This window comes from Artibeus jamaicensis, unplaced genomic scaffold (assembly GCF_021234435.1).
Source record: "Artibeus jamaicensis isolate MK-2021 breed Jamaican fruit bat unplaced genomic scaffold, CSHL_Jam_final contig_465, whole genome shotgun sequence".
Classification (NCBI taxonomy): Eukaryota; Metazoa; Chordata; class Mammalia; order Chiroptera; family Phyllostomidae; genus Artibeus; species Artibeus jamaicensis.
The window spans coordinates 36816771-36842647 of record NW_026521843.1 but is presented as its reverse complement, the minus strand read 5'-3'; the positions used below and the strand labels follow the sequence as shown (position 1 = coordinate 36842647).

The following is a 25877-nucleotide window of genomic DNA, read 5'->3' as shown; positions in this document are numbered from 1 at the left end:
CTCCTGTGATGCTGATGTCTGGGATGGACCTTCTATGTTTTAGAAGTTAGTATATGAAATCCTTATAGAAGATGCCTTGAGCTCAATGGTAATCTACCTTGATAAGCCATCCTAAGGAAGGCAGGTCCTTTCCAGGAATGGCAACAAGATTCCCAGAAGAGAATCAGTTTGCCTTTGAGGTGGAGGGGAATGAGGAAACAGGAAGCTCACCAGAGTAAAGACTCTGGAAATTGGTAGGCATTGTTAGGAGACTTACCACTTTCTCAGATCATCAAAATGGAAATTTGAGGCAATCTTGTCTATATGTAAAGGAAGCTCCCACTGGCATCCAAGATACTACTCTGTTCCATGTTTTTCTTGAGAGCATTCAAGATCATGAATCTGGAACAAAAGCTGTTTACTCATATGGTAGGCATCCATAGACAGTCCATTGAACTATGTGACACAGCGCAATTGGAATGTTAGCCCAATTAGAATTTTATTGGCCAGTCAGGTAAGATGATCTAAATTTTCTACAGTGCCTTGAGCATGTGCTAGAAACTTAAGATTCATTTAAAAAGCTTAAATTCTGTTATCTGTTAACTTCAAAGCTGGAAAAAACATTCTGCCAAGATATGTAAATTAAGTTTTGTTCTAGGGAAAATGAAATCAAATCATAAACTAGTCACTTAAGAGGCACAGTGCCACTCATTTTTATTGATGATAAACATAGTAGGCAATGGCAAGATTCAGGCCCTGGGCTGTCCATCTTTGTCATTCAAAACTGGAACTAATGGTAAATGTAGGAACCACCTTATTCCACAAGCTTACTAGTGACATCTAAGTGTGTTCTCTAATCTCTGTCTTGATTATATGTATATATAATCTTTTCTCCAATAATATGTACAGTAAGCTTCTTAAATACAGAGGCTAAGTTTTTAATTTCCTTAGTATTTTCCCTCCAGTAAATTACCTCCTGATGATTTTTAAATAATAATTGAATTAGGTTTATCTATATGAATTAAAGGAATAAATGAAGGTTTTATAACACAAATTTTTAAATATTCTAAATTGTTTACTACATTATAATGGGTAAATTGAGGAATATCTGAATTCCCCCTTGCGATCATGTTTAAAAACATGTCTTTGTTTTATATACATATTTTAAAGATTTTATTTCTAGAGAGAGGGGAGGGAGGGAGAAAGAGAGAGGAACATCAATGTGTGGTTGCCTCTCATGTGCCTGCATCCCAGACATGTGCCCTGACTGGGAATCAAACTGATGACCACTGGGTTTGCAGGCTGGCCCTCCATGCACTGAGCCACATCAACCAGTGCCTTTATATTTAAGATGATAAGTCATCTCTATTACTATCATCATATAGGAGCATTATAGTATTTAGTGACTATTAGAAAACTTATTTAGGAAAAACATTTGAAGGAAAAAAAACTACTGTGAGATTAAATAATTTATTACCAGTGCTAAGATGAACACATATACTTGATACTCAATTTTATGCAGAACTTTAAAAAAATAGTTTTAATACAGTATCAAAATTTACACAAGTATTTTGTCAAAAGACCAGTGTTCCTTGTATTAGCTTCTGCAGGCACAAAAACTTATTTTAAATGTCTCTGATGTGTAGGAATACAACAATTTAAGGATGAAAGATTTCTAACAAGAGAAAGTGTAAATATAGCAAGCAATTTTCTTTTACAGAATAGCAATATTTTTAAAAAATAAAAGAAAGATAGGCTTAGCTGGTAACCCAATTATGATAATAAGATTATTCTATAGTAAATTAACTCAGTATTTTCTGAAAGCAGAAGGCTGGTTTTTCATCACAATAACATTTTAAAAACTACAACAAAATTCTCTCACCAGTGACAATTAATAAACTGTGTAATGAGTCCATTTAAAGACAGAGTCCTATTTGCTTCATTCGCTATGAAGCAAATATGAGTAATATCTGAAAACTGGGAATTGTTGCATTCCTACATTTACAACTTAAACTACAGTAAAAACAGCATTCTGTCACAGGCCTCTTGCACATTCATACAGAAAACTATCACTGCATTTGAATAAACACAAAATACCTATCATAGCATTTCCAGTACACACAGCCTAGTATTATATATACCGAAAATAAGAAATAAACTAAGCAAAGCCAGCACACCTCTTTTTCAGACCTCAAGCAATCTGAACAAAGCTTTTAGCCTCAATAATGAAGGGCATGCGTCAGTTTCATAAACATCAGATAGCTGCTGTAGTCAAAGAAAGCTTTTCATAAATGCAGTGCAATACTTTAAAGTTTACATGAAGTTTATTAAATATAATAACATGTCTAGAAACTAAATTGTAGAAATTGACGTCTCACAGCTGAAAACACTTAGAAAAAGTATGTTTGCTTGTTCTTTAATTGAGATCGTTGGTATTCACATGAGTGAATATGGAGGTTGACATGTCCCCAAGATGTGTCTTGATGAAAAATACATCAAGATTAAAAGAAAAAAAAACATTTATTTTGATCATCTAAAATGAAAGGTACTCTCTGATAAGCACTCTACAAAGTCTTGCTACCACAGCTGATAAGGAGAATTTACATGGTAATTTAGCACCTTAAAACTAAAACATAAAATTTTAAAAAAATTCCCAGAAACCTAATCTTACCTTGCATCTAAATTATGCATCAGGAACTAGTATTTTCTTGACTAAATATAAGAAATAGGTACTTAACTCTCAAACTTGGGAAGCTGGAAGATACTTCTTCTTCAATACACTGTTGTAGAAAACTCTCACCATTAAATGTAACACATCAACTCAATCAAACCCATGGCGGTTCTATTGCCTCTTCCAATCATGCGTGTTTCCCAGTTACAATCTTAGATCTCAGGAGTCAAAAACGTTTCAGTTCTCATGAAAATATTGGTACCAAAATGGTGATTTTTCAAAGTTACCTTGTTTGAAATTGACTGCTGTAGACATCAAAGCGAGAGACATAAAATACAGCTTTAGTTACACTAAAGGTTTTTAGAGGGGAAATATGTGCAATGTACAATCACTCCATGAGTTCAGGTTTGTGTAAATCCACTCTCTCCGTATTTTCTCTCATTCTGGCAGTGGTGATCTCACGTTTGAAAAGAGTGTTTCTCACATTGGTCCTTTGTACTGGTTTCCAGACAAATGCTGCCTAATTCCAGGACACGAACCTGCAGCATCTCCAAGTTTCCTCCACACAACCTTTAAAAAAGAAAAGCATCTTAATTGTCCTCTTCCACAAACAGATGAGTGTTTAAGGGGCATCTATGAGAGGGTAAAGAGGAATATGCAGACAAGAGACAAAATACCCACATGAATGAGCTCAAACACAAACAAAATAAAATATAGTGCAAGCTTCTAAAGCACAAGAACTACTCAGTTGATGAGACCACTAGGCTTTGCCAGAAAGCAGGGTCCAAATTAAAGAATGATGTGCCAACTTACTCTAGTTGTATGAGTGATACTGAACTCTATCTGCACACTGTGCACCTGGGGAACCTCTCTGAACAGTAACTCCTACCTTTGGAGGTGAGGCACAGGCATCTGTATTTTTTAAAGGCTCCCAAGGTGATTCTAATGTGTATCTAGAATTAAGAACCCCTAAGAAAATCATCCTGGTTCCTATATTATACTTCTCTAACATGGGTTATCAAAGTGTTTAATCCATCCACTAAGGAAAATACAGAAGCTTTGATCTTGAGTTATTTGAGTCCTGAGAGGATAGCTTTAGGGCCACTAGTAAATTTCCCTGCTTTTTCCTGCAGAGTTGGGGCTTTAATCATAAATTTTAGCAGCCAACAGTACAATCTTTTAGATTACCAAAACACAAAGCAGGGAAAAGATAAGAATAAATTCAAGAATCAGTGAACTAGATACAATTACAGCATGTTGAAATTTGGGCCAGTTTAGAGGGACAACAGGAAAGGTGAGATTAAGAATAAAGTAAAATTACTGAATTCACCAATAATATACCAATATAGTAACATTGTTACTGAGTGTACACACACACAGTAACAGTCATAACCCTCTTAGAGAGGTTCACTATAAAAATTATGTTCAGATTGATTAATTCCACAATAATTTACATGGCTGTAACATGAATAAAAACCAGTTGGTTCTTTGGTGATTCATAGACTGTGCTTCTTTGCTTTTCTTTTCAAGAGGGTAGATACTCCAGAGAACCCAGAAAGAATAATACAGGGGTCTGTCTACTTTCATTTGTAAGCTAATGCAACTGTTAGTCTCTGTTTTAGCAGACATTACGATGTGGCCTCAATGTCCTGTCCTATTTGAAGAGAGTTGTAGTTATGGTCCTTAACTATTTGGAAAGAAATGGCATAGCTGTGCACAAGGGAATTAATAAACTGACTGTGAAGAGATACAAACATCTAATCAGGAAGCCAAGGCAGCACCGCTTTCTAGCCCTTAAATTGTAAATATGGTAACATCTATCCAGGATATTTTAAACTAGTTTAGAAGCAGAGGATAAAGCATTAGATGGCTACAACTCAAAATGCAACCCCTCTTCAGTACTCAAATGTCAACTGCCATGGGCTGTGTGGTGAAACACAGAGCAGGTAGACTCTGAAATAAGCCAGCAATGCCAAGGTCATCAGAGTAGTGACCTGTTAACTGAGAGAACAGGTGGGTGTCTGAGATTGTCCTAGATGACCCATCAGGTATTTCAACTGTTCTCAGAGGATGTATGAGAGTCAAACAGAGGAATCTATGATGAAACTATGAATACAAAAAGGCAGATTTACTGTTTCTTAGGGGAGTATTTATTTCTAAGAAATTATTTTTCTTATTCTCCAGTATTTGTGTTTTCGGTGTTCATATAGCGGGCAGTTAGAAAAGGTTTCCTAGAGAACCTTACAGACAAACAGGGAGGGCAAGCTTTTGGCTTCAGGAAAATATCTTCTATAGGGAAAATCAATAACAATACCAGTGCATGTGGCCTTTTGAAGCGCTTTTGGAAATACAGGAAAACAAAAAGATCAATATAAACTAATCAAGACAGAATTTATTAGTAGGTCTCTTCTGTGATTAAGAAGCAAATTTTCTAATGTGTAGAAACCTTTTATCTAAAATTTTAAAAACATGCAATAAAAACAATCGTGTAATTTTTTACAGAATTTATGGCATTAAGCACAATGGATGTAAGATGCTTTTCATTTTTGAGGAAAGAAAACAGAAGTCCCCATATTTACTTCACTTGGGAAAGTGGGGAGAGCTCGTCCTCATAGGACACTCTCCTGGGTATACTTCTGCTCATTTGAGAATAATTACAGCAAGTACCGAGTTGGCCAAAAAGTACATTTAGTTTTTTCCTTGAAATAAGAGACATTTTCTTCATTTTCACCAATAACTTAATCGATTTGGATATTTTGAATATGTCAGCTATCTTCCACTATCGGCTTCTAGCCGGTAGAGGCCAGCGGTACTGCTAAACATCTTCCAATGCCTAAGACAGCCCCTCAGCAAAGACTCATTTGGCCAAAATGTCAATAGTACCAAGAAACTTCACAAACCACTTTTGATACATTCAATCAGTCACAGAACCTTCACCATACACTGCACAAATTTTTTTGCATTTTTACCTGTCTTGAAATAACATAATATGCTAAAATTTTCTTCCTAATATGCATTTTCTTCCATCTTCAATATTAAAATGGCTTCACAAAAGTTCACCAATTTTGGTGTTTTTTTCTATGCATCCTGATATGACAGCTGTCACAACACAATCTAACAATTGTTTTGAATGAAGTTAAAGACAACTAAGCACTATTATAGCCATCATATGGAAAAAATATAATGGGCTTTTTGGCCAACCCAATGACTTAGAGTAATTAACAAATTTCAGGATCTTCACTTCTTCAAACATAAAATGTAAGTGTGGGGCTCTTACCCAGTAGTTCCTATCCAAATCGCCCATGGTCTGGGGTGATACCCAGATATCTGAATTATAAAGGAGCTCCACATACTAACTACTCTTCAGAGACCCACCAGGGGATGACCTCTACGGCCGCCTCTAGTTCCACAATTTTTAACGTCTGAACTTTCTCATTCCACAGTCAAAAGATGAGAAGCAGTGGGCATTCCTAAATTTCTCTGGGGGAAATAATTCAAATTGAAAACCTCAAGGACAGACTAAGAAGCTACAGAAAGTAAACAGTGATGCATTTAGGCAAGCATGCCATCTAAAACTAATGACCTTTTGAAAACAGACAAAAACATATGCAGAAAAGAAAAAATATACCTTGGAAAGGGTTGCAAAGGAAAAACAGCCACAACACAAACAAGCAGGAAACAAAAATGCTTTCCCAGCACATATAAAATGCCCGTGGGACTTTGTAACACTTACTGGATTCCAAGAAGACCTCAAAGAGATTGATAAATGTCTGAGAATATCAGGTCCTAACAGCCTAAAGCTTAAGGGTATTTCTAAGCAATTTTTATATCCTAATGGACAAAGAATATAAGAATAAAAGTACAATCTATATATAGCCAATTAAATTGAATGATTAATCTTCCATGATTTTTTGCTCTTAATAAATATGTTCCTCTACAATATTATATTTCCATTTAGCTTTTAATAACATTTACAATTATATTCTTGATTAAATGATACATCCATGCATATTACTGAAATAATTAAAATTTAGTCAGATTAACAAACTTCAAATCACATAGGATATGTATCATGAAAATAGCGTGTCGGTTTTCTACCGCATTCCTCTGACTTCACAGACGGTGTCTATGTGTCTGCCTCCTGTCACTGTGTTCTGGGCTCGTGTCAGTGACTGAAAGGTAAAGATACTACTTCACATGACATGAAGCACACGTACCACAGGCATAAAGAACCTAGCAAATACTACCTAAGAAGGGGATTGCCCCCCAAGTACAGTTACAAATAAACCCAAAAAAGTCTGTGTCCTTTATTGCAAGTTTTTAAACACTGATCTTTAAGAAACTTCTCAAAAGTATGAAACAGAAACCCATTTATTAGAGCAAAACTAGTAACACGTTTTAGACAATAATATTTAGAAACTTTCATAATTCTGGAATATACTGTCCGATTATTGCTTACCTGGGATATTTCTATTGCAGTTTTATTAACACAATCATGTTAAAAATACTAAAGGAAAAAAGCAAGGGGAGTTGATTTTATTTTCATGTAAATAAGGCACTCGACCAGCATTTTTAAAAGTAGGTATTCATAAAGCAATCACTAAGCTATGATGAGGCTTTCAACACAGAATACACAACAAAGCACATTAAACTTACATTGCACATTTCTCTGACTATAGCTTTTTCTGTCTCACTAAGGTCATGTTCATACTCTTTACCCTGTTGACGATCTATAGTTTCCTGAACATCCAAGACCTGGATTTGTTGAAAAAAGAAAAGCAAATTTCACACGGAAAAAAAAAAACTTGTTAGTTATAGAATAAAACCATCAAGGAGCTCCACTTTGTAAAACCTTTAGTTTTTTTCCATGTCTGCATATCAGAGTGGATGCATATATGCCCAAATCATTTAAAAGAGCTCATTGTTGTGAAACTGATCTGGAATCAATTCTACTTGATTTCAAATGGTCATTAACAGCAATCTATTACATCACTAGGAGTCTACTAAATTTATCAATGTCTAAAGTAACTAGATGCGTATAGTTAATTGGGTCTTTAAGCTAACCTGAGTCGATGATTTAGTCAGTAATTCTTGCTTCATTGTGAAAATGAGTAATATAATTAATTATACACCAAACAGTCCAAATGATATGTAGACATGGCCTATAGAAAAAGTGACTAAAAAGATGACAGTGATGGTGAAACTGGTCAGAATTCAGCTATATGTACATAAGAACTTTTATTAACATTAACACTACTGACCTCACAGTTCTTGCCTGGACATTCTCACTGGCTAAGAAAGGAATATGGAGACAGCTCATTGATAGCAATGAGAAACACTGACTCCTTATAGTGAGAATATTTGAGCAATACTTTAAATATTTTTCATTAGAGCAAAGTACATAGGGATGACATGCTTTTAGATTCCATTTCTCTAAATTACTGCTAAATAGATTGAAACTAATATTCCTTTAAAATGTAAAGTTTTCATGTCAGTACTTTCCATAGTACAAAGCTTAGGCTTTGAGTGATGTTTGTTATTTTCCTATCTGCTTATAAACCGAAGCATTAATGTAGCATTAAAAAATAAATGCTTTTCCTAAAAGTTCCTGTAGACTCCACCCTGACATTGCTAAACTCCTTGTTCTGTTGTCCTCATGGTCAATGTTAGTGACACCATACCTAAAGATGTCACCTGAGAACACCAATGAACAGTTGAGCCAAAATAAATGACTTCAGCATGAAGTGGAACCTTCATATATAGGAAGATTACACTGATATTTACCAGTTTGATCCTGCTATAAATAGCCTAATTCATAAACTACTCTCTGGTTAACTCAAAACTTCTAGCCATTGTTAGCATGTAGAAAATACTTCATCAGTGTAGGATATAATAGCAGTGAATGAAAGCCTCACCTTTTCAACTCAGAATAGAGTTAGTTCACATTCTCAGTGAATCTTTGTAGGAACCTTAACTCTTGGAACAAGCTCATTGACTTACAAATTCAATTTATAATGCACCTCAGAGAAGTGTATATCAAATCAGTAAATTCCTACTAAATGAAATGAAGCTCCAATTAATCGTTATCATGAATTTTAAAACAAGAAAAATGAGGTGTTATTTTAAGTGAGTTAATTTCTCACACTGACTTCAAACACTTCCCCCAACCATGACCAGAGTTATTAAATCCTAGAGGATTTTTTTAATCTATCAGAAGAAACTGAGCCATTGTTCTAATGATTTCTATCAGAACAGAAAAAAAATCATATGCTACAAATCTGCTCTAGATTGGTGGCCTTTAAAAACAGAACCTTCTGAGTGACTACATTGTGTTTTACACTGAGGTAGCCTTAAGATGCACTGCCCACAGACTATGCGCTCACTTCTGTTTCAGACGCAGTTAACTTCTGGAAGTAAGGCTCTGCATTTAAGAGCCTCCAGTGATCCAGTAAAGGTACTTCAGTTGCTCACTATCACCCATCTGCCAAGTGAGGACACTTACGTGTTCTGATTATAACAGAATATCGTCCTCTCTGGAGAGAAAATTTTATATGAAAATTAGAGAATGAATTCAGAGAAAGCTGAAGAGCTCTTCCTTGCCTGCCTCTTCCTTTCAGCCCATACAAGCACAGCTGACTTGAAAAATTCAGGAAAGACTGCAGTGCGGCCCACTATGCAGATCTGATTCAAACTGCAGTTGCCATTTAATAGGGCAACAGGCCGAGTCGGTGTTCAATTTGAAATGTAGGTCAGTGTGTTGCTTTGGGAGTATGTGCAGACACTAACACTACAGGATTGAAGACACTCTTATTTTTTTCATTCCTAAAATGCTTTTTTGGATTTATGCTAAAGTAACAGCACATTTAACATACTATTCATGCTAAGCAGCAGTCAAAGGCTATAGCAGACAGCAAGTGTGTTTGAGTGGCAAAAGCAGCACCCACCCGACAGAGGGCAGCAAAACAGGAAATGTCAAGTGCATTGCCACCATACACGGCATGGTTCTGTTGTCTTCCTTCATCCGCAGTTTAGACTTGGGAAAAGCAAACTTATTTAATCTCAGTGACAGCAGAGCAAAATGAGGGAGCTAAATCTGCTAAACTGAATCATCCAAATCAAAAATATTTTGAAGTTCTCATCTATTTATTTGCTCTATGCATGGCAGAGAAAGTATGACCCACTCCAAAAGAATGTATGTTCGGTCTGTTAATGAATCATTCCAAATTCAAAGCAATGTCAGAAAAATTGTGAAACCCATGTGGCAGGCACAAGACTGAAGCACTCTGCCTACCTTATGGCTCAGAAAGTTCCATCAAGGCTCCATGTTAGGGATTATAGAGAAACTGAAGGACAGTGTTTCATACTTCAAGGAACTGCCTCAGTTTTAAGATGATTTTTATTGCCTGCATGTTTCTACTCCTAAATATTTATATTATTTATTATTTTTACTTATGGTACTTATTATTAATAATACTCATTGGAAAGCTCATCATTGGTAAAGAAAATTAAATTTTAAGCCCAGTCAGTTTTGAAGTCATTGCAGAATCTGAAGTAAAAGCCAAAAATAAAATAGCTTTATGAGCAAGACCAAATATCTAAATACTCTATAAAGGAGCTTCAACTAGAGTTTGAAGACCTAATTTCTATTTAGTGGGGAATGGAGTAAGATTTTGTTTCAATACTTTCTTTTAGTAAGTTGCACAATATATTTCGCTTGCATGAAAAAAAAAGATGGTGTCCTTCCTTACTTTGGCCAGCTGTTAACTCCCTGTATTTAAAGACATCCACGCTACAGACATTGCACATCAATACCTATAACAATATTTTACACATATGACTATATACATGCACACCAGACTTCAACTAGATGCAGATAATGAATCACATTACTCAAAACAAAATGGTAACAGTAGAGATTCAACCATAAGTACTCAAACCCATTGTTATTTGAAAAAATTAAAATCATACTTCAAAAATTAAGATAAAGTTACACCATCAGGGGTCAAAAATAAAGTATATATGGTTAAAACAAGACTGTGAGGACTACTAGACTACAGCAAACAAACCACAACACGACTGAATTTCTTGATAAATGGTTGTACACAGTTGGTTACCTTAAGAGAATGTACCACGGGTTCAGGCTGCTGAGAAGGTGTGGTATGTCCACTGAAGCTAGCTGGAGAGTTGGGGGAACTGTTATTCCCATCAGCCCCTGATGACAACCTAAAAGAACCCTTAGTAGAAAATCAACAACTTTGTTATTAAAACAAAAGTCGTTTATAACTGCATAGATGTCATTCAATTTCACTGCCAAATGAGAATTAGCCATTTAGTTAAATTTTTTCCATGCCTGTCCTACAACACTGTCAACCTGTTAATTGGAATACACTTGCTGCTTGAACAGCAAGAAAAGTTAACCAAGAACTATCTCTATGCATGTCCAGGTGTCATTTCTGATTTCCCAGGGAGAGCAATGCCCCCTAAGGAATGGCCATTAAACATTTCAAGAATGATTTCTGAAACTTAAAGATAAGAGTAGGGAATTTATGAGTTACTCCACAGCTGAGTTAAACATGCTCATTCAGCAAGACAAATGCCATATTCCATGTGTCTCAGAAAATGCGGGCACATCACATTTCTTCCTGCATTGGAGAAACTCTTATAGAATGCCTCTTTGGGGGGAAACCTAGAGTGGAACATACTCCAAAGAGATTTAATAAGTATTCTCTTTAAGAAAAAACTTAATAAGTATTCTCTTTAGGAAAAAACTTATCTTCTCACTTTTTTTGAAATGAAAAACAACAAAATAGATCAGAAATTACATTCTTGCAGTTTAGTGACTCTGCACCTGAGCTGGTGAGAAATCAGAACCGGGCATGATTGCTCTTGACCTGTGAGAGTCATAGTCACCCAAACAGGAAATGGGGAAAAAGTCAAAATACAAACTACCTTTTCTAGGGATTGCTTGGAGAAAGACTAAGGGATCAGGAAAGAAAAAGAGCAGCAGTGCTCTCCCCTCCCACTAAAAGCAGTCCACCGGGAATTTCCACACCTGTTTTTATGGTGATCGTTACATCCAGGGGGCCTGAGAGACTTTAATTTCAGTCCATCAGCAAACCTACAGATGTTTTTCATGCCTAACAGACTAATAACGGCTCCATTTATCTAGATCATGAAAAGGAGCATCATGTATGGATTCACGAAGGGAAGAAATAACTGGTTTTGGAGATTTATTTTCCAGCATCTGTAGGAGAGCTTTCATGGTGTGCATTTTAGGGATGGGAAGGAGAGGCTGGGTGCAGCAACAGTTTCAGGTAGGGGTTTTATGCAAATGGTGCCACTTTTTAAAAAATGGACAATTCCCATTAATTTTACAAAAATGATAATGCAGCAATTTGGAATATCTTCTCCTGTTGCTGTCATTTCCCATGTCCTTGAAGGTATCCTTGCCACAGCACAAGCCAGTGGAGGCCACATTCATGTCCTTGCTCAGAAGTCTTATGGAAACAAACCAGGCTCTGTCCCACCCTCACTAGCAGCCATGAAAAATGACATTTAGGTGACCTCTCCAGCTTCTGTCCCCCGTGACTACTAATGATGAAATTAATAGCCCCAATCTCCACCACCCAAGGCAAAAAATATTTATAAGATTTGTTTCCCTGTATTGGTAATAAGAGCAAATCAGACATAATACTAGAAGACAGAAACAATAAAAGGGGAACTATCTGAAGTTGGTTGGTTGGGCACACCCTCCCTCCACCCCCACTACCAAATTTTGGATGCCCTCTTCCTCGGTGGAGAGGAAATGTTTCCAAAACAATGGAATTACAAAGGAAGTTCTTCCCTGCGTAGCTCTAGGCCTGTACAATGCTCTTTCCCTACTATTACCAGTCCTATGAAAGGCCCCTGAGTGCACTTCAACCCTCTCACTTAGGACCCACCAGTGCAGGGTTGTCCTCCTTCTGACTGGTCATCTAACTCGGCAGGCAATAGTCCTTCCCCCTTCTTGCTCCGGGCTACCCTCCTTCTGTTCCTTCTTTTCAGACCCTTTCCTGCCCAGCCCTCTGTTTCAAAGGTGCCCCTCCCAGACCTGGCAAATGGAAGACATATCAATCCCAGTCTGCACCTGCTTGGAAATGGGGCCTGTATATTTCAGTGAGTTTTGGTTTAAGAAAATTTCTAAAATCAATGATGAGTGACTTCCCTAAACCAAATCCTCTGGACAATTTATCATTGTTTAAATTTAAGAGGAGTTGTGTTCTACCCTAATTTGTTCAGAGAATAAATATTCATTTACTTTAAAAGTTTCCTTAGAATAATAATAGAAAAATACTAAGGGTTATACCAGGAAATACACAGTGGGGGTAATTTATCATTGAGAAATTAAAGTTTATTTCAAAGTCACTTTGTGAGCCATGGACTAATAATCATAGGGAGGATCAAGATTCATGGTTTATACAGTTTCTGTGAAGGTACAAAGGTAGCCAACTGCCTAGTAAAGGTGTCCACCAACAGGTGCTGAGCAGTTTCTAGACTGTGAAAGAGGGATGTCCCTCACTCTAACACCTCATTAGTTACTATGCAAGTTTACATTTCTACGTGCTTAGTAGAATCAGAGAATTATCTAGGTTCAATCAATCCATACTCTCTGTTGACGAGTAGGTTTTCACTGAAGTATTTTTCAAAATGTGCTGCTGAGTGAAACAAATTATTTTAAAGTCTCTGGAAGTTTATTTCAGTAAGATTAAGCCCATTTACTTAAATTGTAACCTGGCTGCTTTGGGTGACAAGGAATTTAAAAAGAGGAAAATCATAGTGAGCTTGGAAATGCGACCCCAAGTTCAGAGTGGCTTGTTTTCAAGCTGCATGGATCCAGTGCATCACCACCTCTTGGGTCAGTGTCAGTTTGAAAGGGCAAGGAATCATTTTCTGGCCTGGTCAAGAGACATCTGGTGGTGCCTGACAATTCATTTTTATGGGCACTGATCTCTTAATCTGCTTTTCATGAAAGGTGCAGGCTACCTTTGTTCTTCTGCAGTGTTTGGGGTAACTCAGCTTTCACCCTCAAGTTCAGGGGGGAAATAAAGACTAGAGATGACCCTTTAGGAGATGAAAGACTCTACTCCAAATTCCCTCCCCAGATTCAGACACACAGCAACTTTCTTTTCATGTCTACAGACTTGTTTTCTAGCCCCCAGTATAACTGTTCCTCTAGCAGCAGAAGTCATCTGGTTACGCACAAGCAAACGCAGCAGCTGACTCATCTTCACTCACCGGGAGAGTGGGCAGGCATCGTCCTATTCCTCGGCACCCTTGCCACCACTGCAAGACCCGCCGGGCTCTGGGCCCCCAGCCTTTCTCCATATTTGAGCTGTTTCTAGTTGGAGGTTGCCTTCTATTCTGGGTGGCCTTATATTTGGAACAATATAGTACAATCACTCAGAAAAATACTGTTTCCCAAGTCTCAAGAAAGCAGATAGAACAAGAAGCTTAATGAAATGAACCACAATGACCACAATGGCAAGCTGTAACATGCACTTCAACTAGGGAAAAAAACAAAATAAAAACAAACTGAAGTCTGTGTATTGAAGCTAATACTGATTTTTTAAAATAAGCTTTTGTCAAAGTTGTAACTAACAAACTATCAAAAGGTGGTAGATGAGAATGCTAAAGTTAAAGAACAACTTAGACAACTTTATTTCGTGGGTTTTACTTCTGAGAAATAGAGAAGTACTGTACGTCTTCCAAGTATTTAAAGCAGTATAACTTCAGAACTCAACAGAGATTATTTGAAATGCATCTGGGAGCACAATCCCCTTTTGGTAAGAAACACAAGTTGGGTAGATACATTCAACAGCACTCAAAAACTGATGCCAATTCAATTTCTCAGCAAAATACCTGCACATTTAAAACGTACGGGGGGGAGGAGGGGGTTAGAGTTCACGTGGAAAATAATATAGTAATTAATAAATAATACAAGGACAAATGGTTTCATGTTCTTGCAACTGTAAACCTATTTTTGCACCATACTGTATGTATGCGCTAATGTGTAATAATAAATGTTTACATAGGACATATACATAGCTATCAAAATGTCTATTAATCAAGTTAATGCCACAAATTTCTGAACTACCTGGAACTAGAGGTATCACATAACTAAAATTTTTTCCCATGAAAAACTAATTATCACAACAAAAATGAACTTAATTTGAGTATAATTTCCTCTTCCTGCCGACTTTTACTACTGCCTTTGACTAAGAATGCTATGTCCTAAGGAATACCAAGAATTTTAAAAAGATAATATGAAAAATTTGCAAAACAGGTTCATGTCTACATATCTAATTTTATGAGACAAAAAATGAAGAACACAATATTTTAGTTCTCATAGACCCATTTCCCTAGAAATGTGTGTCCCACTGAGAATAGTAATGGTCTAATTTTCACTGTTCTGTAACTTTTGGAGGCGGAATTAATCAAGAAAATGTCTAAAGAAAAATGAGCAATGACAATCAGCAGTTGTTACTCACAAAACTCCGTTATGAATCTACGGAATCAGTACCAGCTATCTATGAAATATAATCCCATATTCCTCATATAGAGCAGAGAAAATTATATATTTGCATGTGGACCACAAAGGATCATTTTATCAAAGCAACATCAATTTGAACATTAGGTTTTTTTTGCCACAATTTTATGTCAGTGTCTTATATCCACCATCAAAAGAATTATATCTAATAATTTATAATATGGTCAATGGCATAAAGTTCACCTCTCCCCCAATCATCATAGTTCTATTTCTGAGATGATCTATGAGTAATGCATTTTTTTTACAAGTAACTTCTACCTTTAGGATTTGGTTCTCTCCATGACTTCCACGTCTCTCAGATCTTATATTTTTCAGATTCAGCAACTGGGCAAAACATTGGAATCCCTAGTGTCATTCTTCCTTAATGTATAATGAGATTAAATCTCATTACTTCTCCATTGTAACAAAATTTATCATACCCATGAAATCTAAGGTAATACCTACAACCATTTAGAAGCAGCTCAAAAGAGCAGACATTTAGTTACTATATAGACAATGTACAATATTTTCCCACTTTCAAAAAGCACATAAAATATGAAATAAAAGCTATGTTTTTTCAGGATCTTATAAAAGGTTCTTTTTAAACATTTATATAGATTGTATAGAATTAATCTCATAAGAGGGGGCAATAAACACGGACCAGATTTGGAGGAAAGATTACTTGATGATATAAACATTTTGAAAAGAAAAAGGTACTCTTTTAGAATCAGGCTTATTGACTTCTACTTATTGTTGGCAATATGTTTTGTTTGTTTTTTAATACTGGTCTTGCAAAAGCATATTGGAACAGCCATCATTTCTGACCTTCAAGTAAACTATAGCCGAATGGTATTTATATACTAACGAAAGGTTAGCTCTTTGCTAGCTCTACAAATGTCAATCACAGGATTTTCTGTAGACAGCTTCTACAGGAAAAACAACAACAACATATAAGCCTCTAGTGACTCAGTGCTTGGAATTGTTGCTGGCAACTTTGAAACTCAAAATGGTGGAAACCCAGATTCTGGTCATCATTTGGGAGGATGAGTCTGAACAACCTTAAGAATGTCACTTTCTATTTTCTGAGTAATACTATTTTGCTTAGATTTGTTTTCTGCAACTTTTCAAAATTTGATGTTTATGAAAAAGAATGCCTGAATAACCCTCTCATTCTAGTAGAAATCTGAGTACTCATTAAGTACTCAGGTGCAAAATGTAACCCAAAATTATTGTAGATATCAGGACAGTCCCTCCTAAATGCCAAGAGCAAAGTAATGCTCTGCATCAAGACTGGGGTGGGGTGGGGAGATAGTAAATTACAGATTACTTACCAGAAGGTAACCTGTAATCTTTATGATTACTTACGAGGAGGTAAGTAATCCTGAATCCTGAATTCTAATGCCGTAAGCACCAGCCTGGATCAGGAAATAAAGTCCTTTCATATTAGTGAAGAAGATAAATACATTGGTTTGCTATCCCTCTTGTCACATCATATCTGGAAAATCTTCCATGAAAAGTAAGATTTAGGATATTTTATAGTAGTGTCTTGAAAATAATTGACTTCTTAAGAGTTAAGAAAAAAATGAAGCCATTCGATTTTTTAAGAGATCTAAACAAAAAAAAATATTTTACTTATAGTCTCACATAAAAAAATACCTACAATTCACAATATGAATTTTAAGAGAACTGGCAGGATGAAGCTATTGTCAATAAGCTGCCTTCTTCCTATTCATGGTTATATTTTATCTATTGCTATTTTAGTAACATTAGTTTAATTAACACTTTAGAAGTTTCCATTCGTTCACCTTATAAACATGCATACTAAAAAAAATCTTTATCAGGAATAACAGAATACTGTTTTTGTATTTTATTACATGAAATACAGACTTCCTATTTATGTCTTTATTGATTTGAGAGAAAAATACTGATTTGTTGTTCCAATTATTTATGCATTCATTGATTGATCCTTGTATGTGCCCTGACAGGGGATCCAACCCATAATCCTAGAGTATCTGGACGATTCTCCCACTGAGCCACCTGGCCAGGGACAGGCTTCCTGTTTAGAGATATATCAGACACAGGGCACTTGTAAGAAACCTTAGAGCTCAGTCCTCTTATCTATTATAGGAAGCCGACTATGGAAGTCTGAAAATTGATCGGCTAAAGTGGTTTCCTGTTAGTTAAAGGTGTTTAATTTTTTATAAGTCCTGAAGGTAGGTCAAACTATCATACCTCATCAGAACACACACCTAGTTTAAGAGAGAGGATGAATTCAGTCTTTCCTTATTAAAAGGCAAGAGCAGATGGTTTGTTTATTCTCATCAAGAAAATAATATTTTGTTCAATTTTACCAGCCTGCCTTCTGACATTTTGCAGACCTGTGGTACCACACAAATCAGAGCTAAGACTACAAGTGACTTAAAGGTCACCTTGACAAACTTCTCCCAAAAGATTCCTATGAATGGGCTTAGTGACGCTAAGAGACTCTGCTTTGCTGTAACAAAGAATATTTAGTTGATTGTATTCAAAGAAAAGCTTATTTTTATTTAAAGTGAAGAATCTATTCAATACTGATTTAGAACATTACTTCCCTAAATTTATAGATATTCATTTATTACTCACATAAATATTTGCTAAGCACCTGTCAGAGATAATATCCCACGCTCTGTGAAGTAGGTATCTATTCCAATGTTTGTTGAGAGAGAAGCACAGTAAGTCCAGCTCGTGACTCTAGTCACAGTGCCTAGGTTCAGATTCTTGATCTGATGCTTAGCAACTGCATGACCTTTCTGTACCTCAGTTTCCTCATCTATAACATGGGGGTAATAATGAGACAATAATACCTCACTCTATGAGCTTGGTTGCTTATATGAAAAGAGCTCTTAAAATAGTGCCTGGCTCACACAAAACACCCTATAACAGCTATTTTCAACCTTTTGCATCTCATGGCACACAAAAAACTAATTACTAAAATTCTTCTGCACATCCCCAAAATATATTTTTTGCCATTCTGAAAAAAAAATAATAGGTATAATTTTGATCCATTCACACTGGATGGCTATTGTTGTGTTGGCTGCTGTCTGTTTTTAATTTGACAGCCTAAGGGAAAAGAGGTCATCAGCACCTTAACTAAATAGTCAGGTATTGCATATTTTAAAAATTCTTGTGGCACACCTGCGTGTCTCTTGCAGCACACTGGTAGAAAATCACTGCTCTGTAAGTATTTGCTATAGTCATAAATGTTTTTGCTTTGCTTGTCAATCCATTGTATAGCTTGTTTGTCTATTTCTTTTCAGACGTTTATTATTTAGAGCAGTTCTTAACTTGGGGTGATTTGGCCCTCCAAGGGGGACATTTGGCAGAAACGTCTGGGGATATTTTTAGCCGTCAGCACCGTGAAGTTTCTATGGGCCTTCGGTGGGTAGAGAGGCCAAGGATGATGCAGCACGTCGGACGGCGTACAGGACAACCCACACCGCAAAGAGCTATCCAGCCCCAAATGTTGACAGTGCTGGAACTGAGAAAGCCTGATTTAAAGGGAGAGCTATTTTGGAAAACCAAAAAGCAACATTTCTGTTGACAGCTCCGTCACATATTTTGCATATGAGGACAAATCGCCTACATGATCTGGAGCTTGTAATCATTTTAAAGAAAACTCTCTATAAGCTTAAAGACGTCCATATTTCCACCCCCAAGTAGGAAATTACTCTAACAAAAGGAAAAGAATTCAAAATATCCAAAGCATCCTACTGCAACAATGCTAGCAGAATGAGAATACAAAGTGGGCCAGTATGGGGCAATGGTCAAAAGAACAAATTGCTGTCCGAGTGGGGAGACGCAGCGCACCGCAGCACCCCGAAACCGGGACACCCATCCCACAGAGAATACAACTGGCAGAAGCTGATTTGTGGAGATTACGGAAGAAAATAAAGCTTTCTTGCAACGTAACAGGTAAAGAGTGTGCGCTTAACTTTAGGCAGACACACTCGGAAAGAATAAAATTGTCAGGAAAGAGAAATGAGGGCTCTGGCACATGAAGCAACAGCCCAGTGCAGGTGAGAGCACTGTGTGACATGCACAGGGCAAATCAAAAGGACAGAAATCTGGATCTGAACAGCGACCAATGTCTCCTCCGCATGTGGCTCAAGGTAGTGTGGTCTGTTTACAGGCTTGTCTCCTCAGTGGCTGGAGGACTCCTGAGAACGTGTCTTAGTCATGCAGCTCTCAATTACTAAGCTCCTCCTACGTGTGAGGACTCTCCGAAGCACTGTCAATTAAATGATATTAAGACTAGCTAATATGAACTCCCCCTACATATTAATATCTATCCAGACTAAGAGTTAGCCTAGTGCTATTCTCAGTTATTGCAACTACATAATGATTTTCTATTTTTTTTTTATTTGAGCCCTGAAGGTCTCCTTCTGTCCTGTCTACTCATCATGCAGCTCCTAGGGCCACAAGGGGAGCCAGAGGATCCTGGGCAAGGTCAGGATGGTTGGAATGGCCCAGGGGCCTGGGGAGGATCCACAGTGCGTTAGTGTTAATAACTGATCCAGAAGAACTGGAGCACACTCCATCAGCTCTGTGCTCCTTTGGCTTTCTGCACACCAGGCACATAACTGTGGCGGCGACAGTTACATACAGCCTGCATCTATAATAATGTCCCAAGAACTTTGAGACTTGTACCCAAAGGAATTTTGCCTTTGGAATTCCTTAGGCAATAGCCTAAGGAATTGTCACTAATTGTCGACAATTAGTGACAGCTCACTTTGAAATGCTGTATGAGTCATGCTAGAAATGAAACACAGGAGGGCTCCAGGTTAATAGTTATTTCATCAAGAGAACAGTCTATTTCCTGTTCTTTCTTCTCTCTGGGTTTGGGTTCCAGTGAGACTTTTCTGGAGCTCATCCTTTTTTGTCCCGTACTAGTATGATCAGGATGTCACTCTTTCAATTCTGGCTCCTTATTAACTTATACTCACATTCTCTCTTCTCCTGAACTAGGTATCTAGAAAACTTGCTTCCCTCATGCCTTTGTAGATGAATAAGTCATGATTGTGTGAACTTTACTTTTCATTATTTAACAGATGGGTTTAATTACCTTGACCACTTACTTTATGTGAGCTGACAACACTTTCTCACAGCTCAATGTTAAGCCCTGTCACATTTTACAGTAATATTAAATATATATTCTGGGGCTCCTCGAGTTCATTGCACTTGACTTTCATTATCTCTGTAATCACGAACACTAGCACCCTATCTGTCCCAGCAACATAACAGTAGCTCAATAAACTTGATATATTAATGTATTATCATAATCAATGTGTGAGACTGGGACTTTTCCCCCCGGCATCTCAAAAATAGCTTTACTTGTTTGCCTGTGTACATAGTAATTAACAGGTACTCAACTATTTGTCCAGTAACTAAAGCACACTTCTAGAGTGCTGAAACAAGTGAAACTGACATTTTTGCATTGTTCTGTATTTGGCAAGTCTGTATAGTGTAAACATAGACTAAATTCCCACCACTGTTTTCTCTCACTAATTACTATTATTCTAGCAAAATTTATCTGGGAAATCTTGAATCATTTCCATCTATTTTTAACACTACAGTGAAGCTCAAGTATGTTAAAATGGTAACTGAAATGAACACTAAGGATTATAGAAGACCAAAAGGACAAATAGAATTTAACAATGGGGCATCTAAAGTATATGCTGATTCCCATCAAAATTGTTATGTAATGGCAAACATCAAGTGGTGAAAATAAAAAAATAAATTATCATGAGAGATATTAGCCTTAACATGAAGTGTAGGACAATCTATGAATATACTGTCCCCAGCTAAGGAAAGTGGAAGGTAGTATTTATTCTCTCCCACCCTTGTTCATTATGCTGAATAAGGGCTAAGATTGAGGTCTATGAGGTCACAGTAGAAGGAGCAAGGAGCTTAAATCCAGGGAACTTGGGTTTAGACAGTTGTCTTGTTAGAGAAATAGAAGTTCAGATGGCCATGAGCCTAGAATGTGAGGGAGGGGAGTAGCCAAACTGCGGCTGACAGGAAAGGCGGGAGTCAGAGCAGAGACCCTTCTACTCCCTAGGAAGGCTTTGAAATTAACTCAACACTGAAGTATGAGCTGTGACAAGACCTGATTGTGTTTTATACATCACTCCAGTAACGTAGAGAATAATTTGGGTGGGACAAGACTAGCTGGGAGGAAGTCTGGGTAGGATATTAACAAAGAAGTTCAAGTGAAAACTGATTACTCATTGCCTACACTAGACAACAGCAGAAGGAATGAAAAGGATATTGATGGGTTAAAAGACACAGCCCTGCAAGCCCTAATGTTTATGTGAATGTAGGCAGTGAGGTTGAAGAGGAACCCGGAACGGCTCCCAGCTTTCTGGCTGGGTACCAGCTAAATGGTCAGGCCATTCACCAGGACAGGAAGTGCAATACATCTAACTCTTTCATCAGATTTTAAAATCAAGAACAAAGAAGTATTTAACAATTCATGAAGCCCCACATCATCTTTCTCACAGCTACCTATACAAATGGGTCTCTTCTGACATGTGAAATAAAAGAGTTTGCAAAAATTGTAATGATTTCAACTTCATGCCATGAAGAAAATATCTGCTCAAACAATATAACATTCTTGGAAGGAAAGTAATTTTGAAATATCTGTGACTGCACATAAAACTTGAAGGTATTTATAGATCCCCCAAAAAATATGTGCAAGTGACTGTAGAGATTAGCCTTTTTACAAGAATTAGAGAGGGCAAACTTGAGGAAAGAAAGAATATCTTGAAAGGGCCAAGCCAGTAAATACCCTGTATATTTCTGTAGCCAGAGTGACAGCAGACAAAGAACAGTGAAGGCCTGGTACAAAATAGCTGTGAAACAAAAGGTAGGAAATGTGGACAATTCGATTTGCCCACACGCTGCTTCCAGCTAGTAAGTTTCCGTGCTTAATTCTTATCTCTTATGAACCATACAGCTCCCAGTGAGAAAAACTGAAACTTGTAAGAGGAAAAAATGACAATTAAAAGTTGACCACGTATCTGAATACTTTTATCTCAATACTTTTAGGTCTTGGACTTATTAAAAAAATTGGGGGTGAAGGGGATATGAATAGGACTGAGAGGGCAAAGAACTGAATTGATGGTGTTGATGCAAAAGCAAAAAAGTTGTGCTGATCAGCACTGCATTCAGATGACAGAGCAGAGCCGATTAATGCTTGTGTTAAATACCTTGGCACTCAGAGCCCAACAGAAGACGTGTGCCTAGCCAGAGCCCTAGGGACTATACACCTATTTAAGATAAATACTTGTTGAGTTGACTAGGAAATGCTGCATCAGGTGAGGTGCTGTTTGCTGCTCCAGCTTTAGTGAAAGGAAGCGTCTTCGGTTGCATCAAGCAGTCTTCCAGTACACAAAGCTCCGGCACCAAATAGGAAGGTCAAGGTAAGAGAGAGTTGCACAGAGACAGTCAGTTTCATACGAGGATACCTACCTCTCTAGGAGACTTGTTAATAATATAAGGTAAGTACAGCTGCTTGTTAGATTGCACTTCTATCTAGGTCATTTGTCAAAAGCTCTGTCTTGGAGCATTCACTATAACCTTGCACTTAAAGCTTTACAAAAACATGAGTGGCCAAAATGATCCGGGCAGTGTAGCTTCTATATATGTAGTCACAAGACAGTCACCAGCGGGAGAAACGAAGTCTCCATTAGTGGGAACGCCGTAAGAGGGCGCGAGAGAGCATCGCGAAAGCATGAGCTCATTTGCACAAATGACTCTCAATAGGAAGAAAAAAAAATAAGTGATTTAAAAATATATTTATCTGTGCCCTAACCCCTAACATAAATGATTTATTATGAAAAACAAGACTTTTAGATTCATACCTATATATGCTCATTTAGGTAAATAATGTTCATAAAGGTAAGTCTGAGATCCACCGGAGAGTTAAAACAGTAAAACATAAAGCAACATTGAATAATTAGTACAGAAAATATGTTCAAAGATCATCCATAAAATCTGGGAGATTGAGATATAAATGTAAAATGGGCCTCCTCCTCCCTCTCTGCACCGCACTCCTTTCTCCTTCCCTGTTTCAGAGTGTCGCCGGGTACAGCCCAGGAACCTTTTCTTTTCCTCATCACTCTACAGGAAGTCCTAATTCAGCCCCATAGCGATTTATCCTTCCAAATTTTTATCTCCAACCCCAACCTCTGCCCTGAGTTCCAGATGCATACACCTAACCCTGTGTGTGACAGTCCTTGGAGGTGTCCGACATCTCAGATTTCCCATGCCCAAACATGGCTTGATTCCCCCACACCTCCTAATCTGCTTCTCTCAGTCTTCCCCATTTTAGTAAACAGCAACACCAATTGTATAATTAATTGCTTAGATTGAAATCCAAGGAGTCATCCTTGACTCTTTCTAGAGCCACCACACTGAACCACGCTGGATGCCACTCACTGCACAGTCTACATGAACAGTTCTGTAGTGCACAACCTGTGAAGTGATACAGGGTCTCTTTCCCTTACATTCACATCCACTCTGTCATAGAGCTCTCTCGGCTCTGTTTCACAATACACTGCGAATCCAATTCCTCTCCTCACCATCTCCACCCTACCACTAAGTTCAAGCAACCATCTGCCCTCTTAGAATACCAGGCTGGCTCCCTAATGGGGGTCCCCATGTCTGTACTCTCTCGCTGCCTCTATCTCCTCTATCCAACATTGACAGTGACCTTTAAAAAATGTTAATAGATGCTATGGCAACCTTGCTCAACTCCTTCAATGGCTATCCATCAATTCAGACCCAAATCCAAACACTTGACCTTGTCCACAAAGCCTACAGGCTGTGTTCCCTGCCTGTCTCTCTGACTTCATCTCCTGTTACTCACTGTCCCAGCCACACTAGCCTTCTTGCTCCTGTTCCCTCAAACGTGACTAGTTTATTCCTACACAAAGCTTTGTCCTTGCTGTTCTTGCTTCCAGTAAGACTCCTTTCCAGCCATATTCTTTCCTTCCTTCAGGCCCCTTCAAATGTCACTCCCTCAGTGGGCCTTTCTAATTCCATGTAAAATACCTTGTCACTCCAGTCACTCTCCAATCTGTAACCTGCTTTTGCCTTTTTATACTGATCAACATTCCCAGGTAGTACATATTTTTAATAATGATCCACCATTTGAAATGTAAGCTACATAAATTTCTTAGACAAGGCTGTATACTCATTGTCTAAAACAGTATCTGTACATAACAGACACAAAAACTACTTGAGGAGTAAAATATTGAATGAATGGCCAAGACGTCATCTTCCTATAATCTAAAGAAATCCCATTCTACATTTATTAAGATTTGTTTTGGTTCTACTAAGAAAAGCAGTAGAAGCTCACTGATCACTTCTCATTGAATGAATATTCCTGTACCAATCTCATGAGAAATGTAAACTTTTTCATTTCAAATAACAAAGTCACTGCTTTCATCTAGCCTAGGTTCTGAGCATAAAGGATAGCATAAATAACCAAAATTTAAACACTTTTCCCTAAACCCTCCATACAAACTTTGACCACAGCTAATGCTGCAAACCAACTTTGCCTGGTTAATTTTTATTTTCCTAAATTTTTTGGGTGAAGGACTGAAGGGCCAACATTGTGAGAGCATTACCTGAGTGAAGGACCTGGCTAAAATTTAAAATGCACAGCTAACATTTTCTGAAAAGTGGATTGTGAAATTCCAAAAAGTGACATCATAAAGCTGTAGAAAAGGCAAATTTTAAAAAAGAAATTTTTTTTAATTATAATATTTGCAGTAGTATCATTCTGGGAAACCTCCAGACTAACCAGTAATAAGACATTTTTTCAAGGCTGGCAAGAGATTTTTTTTTTTAAGTAAAAAGTGTTTTGCCTACTCAAGAGAAGAATGACCCAGGGACTAATGAGCTCCATAAGCTACCCACTGCCTGACCCTCAGCAAGTCACTTGTCCTCAGTGCTAAAATGGACAGGTCTCTCAATTAGCTTCATGTGGCGCTGTGACGGGGGGACTGATAAACCCAATTGCAAGGCACTCTGAAAACATTAATTGCTATACAGAAGCTTGATCATTGCCAGGTTGCTATTAGTCACCATCTAAGCAAGGGGAATGCATTTTGCTCTTTTTAAATCTTTCTTCCACCCCTTGGCTGTTCTGATGTCAATCATTTCTAGTGACAAAAACAAAAAGACAAGTGGGGCTCCTTCTCACTCTTCTTCTGATCCACAAGAAACACGCCAGACACACAAACTAGCCTTAGTCCTCTCTCCTCTGTTCTTTCCAAAGCACCTTGCAGACCAGGCTTTTCCTTTCTTTCCTTTCCACACATACATATACCATAATTAAGACCCATGTACTTGACAGAGATCATGGGAAAGGAGAATATTAACATGAAGAACCCAAAAAACACAGAATTCACTTTATTCTTACCAGTAATCTCCTGATTTATCATTCATTCACGAAATGCCCCCATTTAATGGAAAAGGGTGATTAACTGATTTCTGATCTCTGCCTAAGCCAGAAATGGTTTTCCTCATTCTAAATCAACATGGATTTGGAATTTTGCTCACCTTTCAAGGACTATATAGCAATGCATGTTCTTTCCAAGCTGCCAGCCATGTGGG

At 37.5% G+C, this 25877-nt stretch overlaps 1 protein-coding gene across 3 annotated transcripts in view; it reads right to left on the bottom strand.

Annotated features, from left to right (window-relative positions):
- Positions 1-1219: 1219 nt before the first annotated feature.
- CCDC85A (coiled-coil domain containing 85A) overlaps positions 1220-25877 on the bottom strand; it is a 170363-nt gene continuing 145705 nt past the window's right edge. For 2 of the 3 annotated variants that reach the window (XM_037143442.2, XM_037143444.2), the window contains one exon: positions 1220-3220. In XM_037143442.2, the coding sequence (XP_036999337.2) occupies positions 3131-3220 (90 nt within the window). In that variant the 3' untranslated portion in view covers positions 1220-3130. Of the gene's footprint in view, positions 3221-10764; positions 10885-25877 lie in introns of all 3 variants that reach the window. The other variant, XM_037143441.2, reaches the window with a different exon arrangement.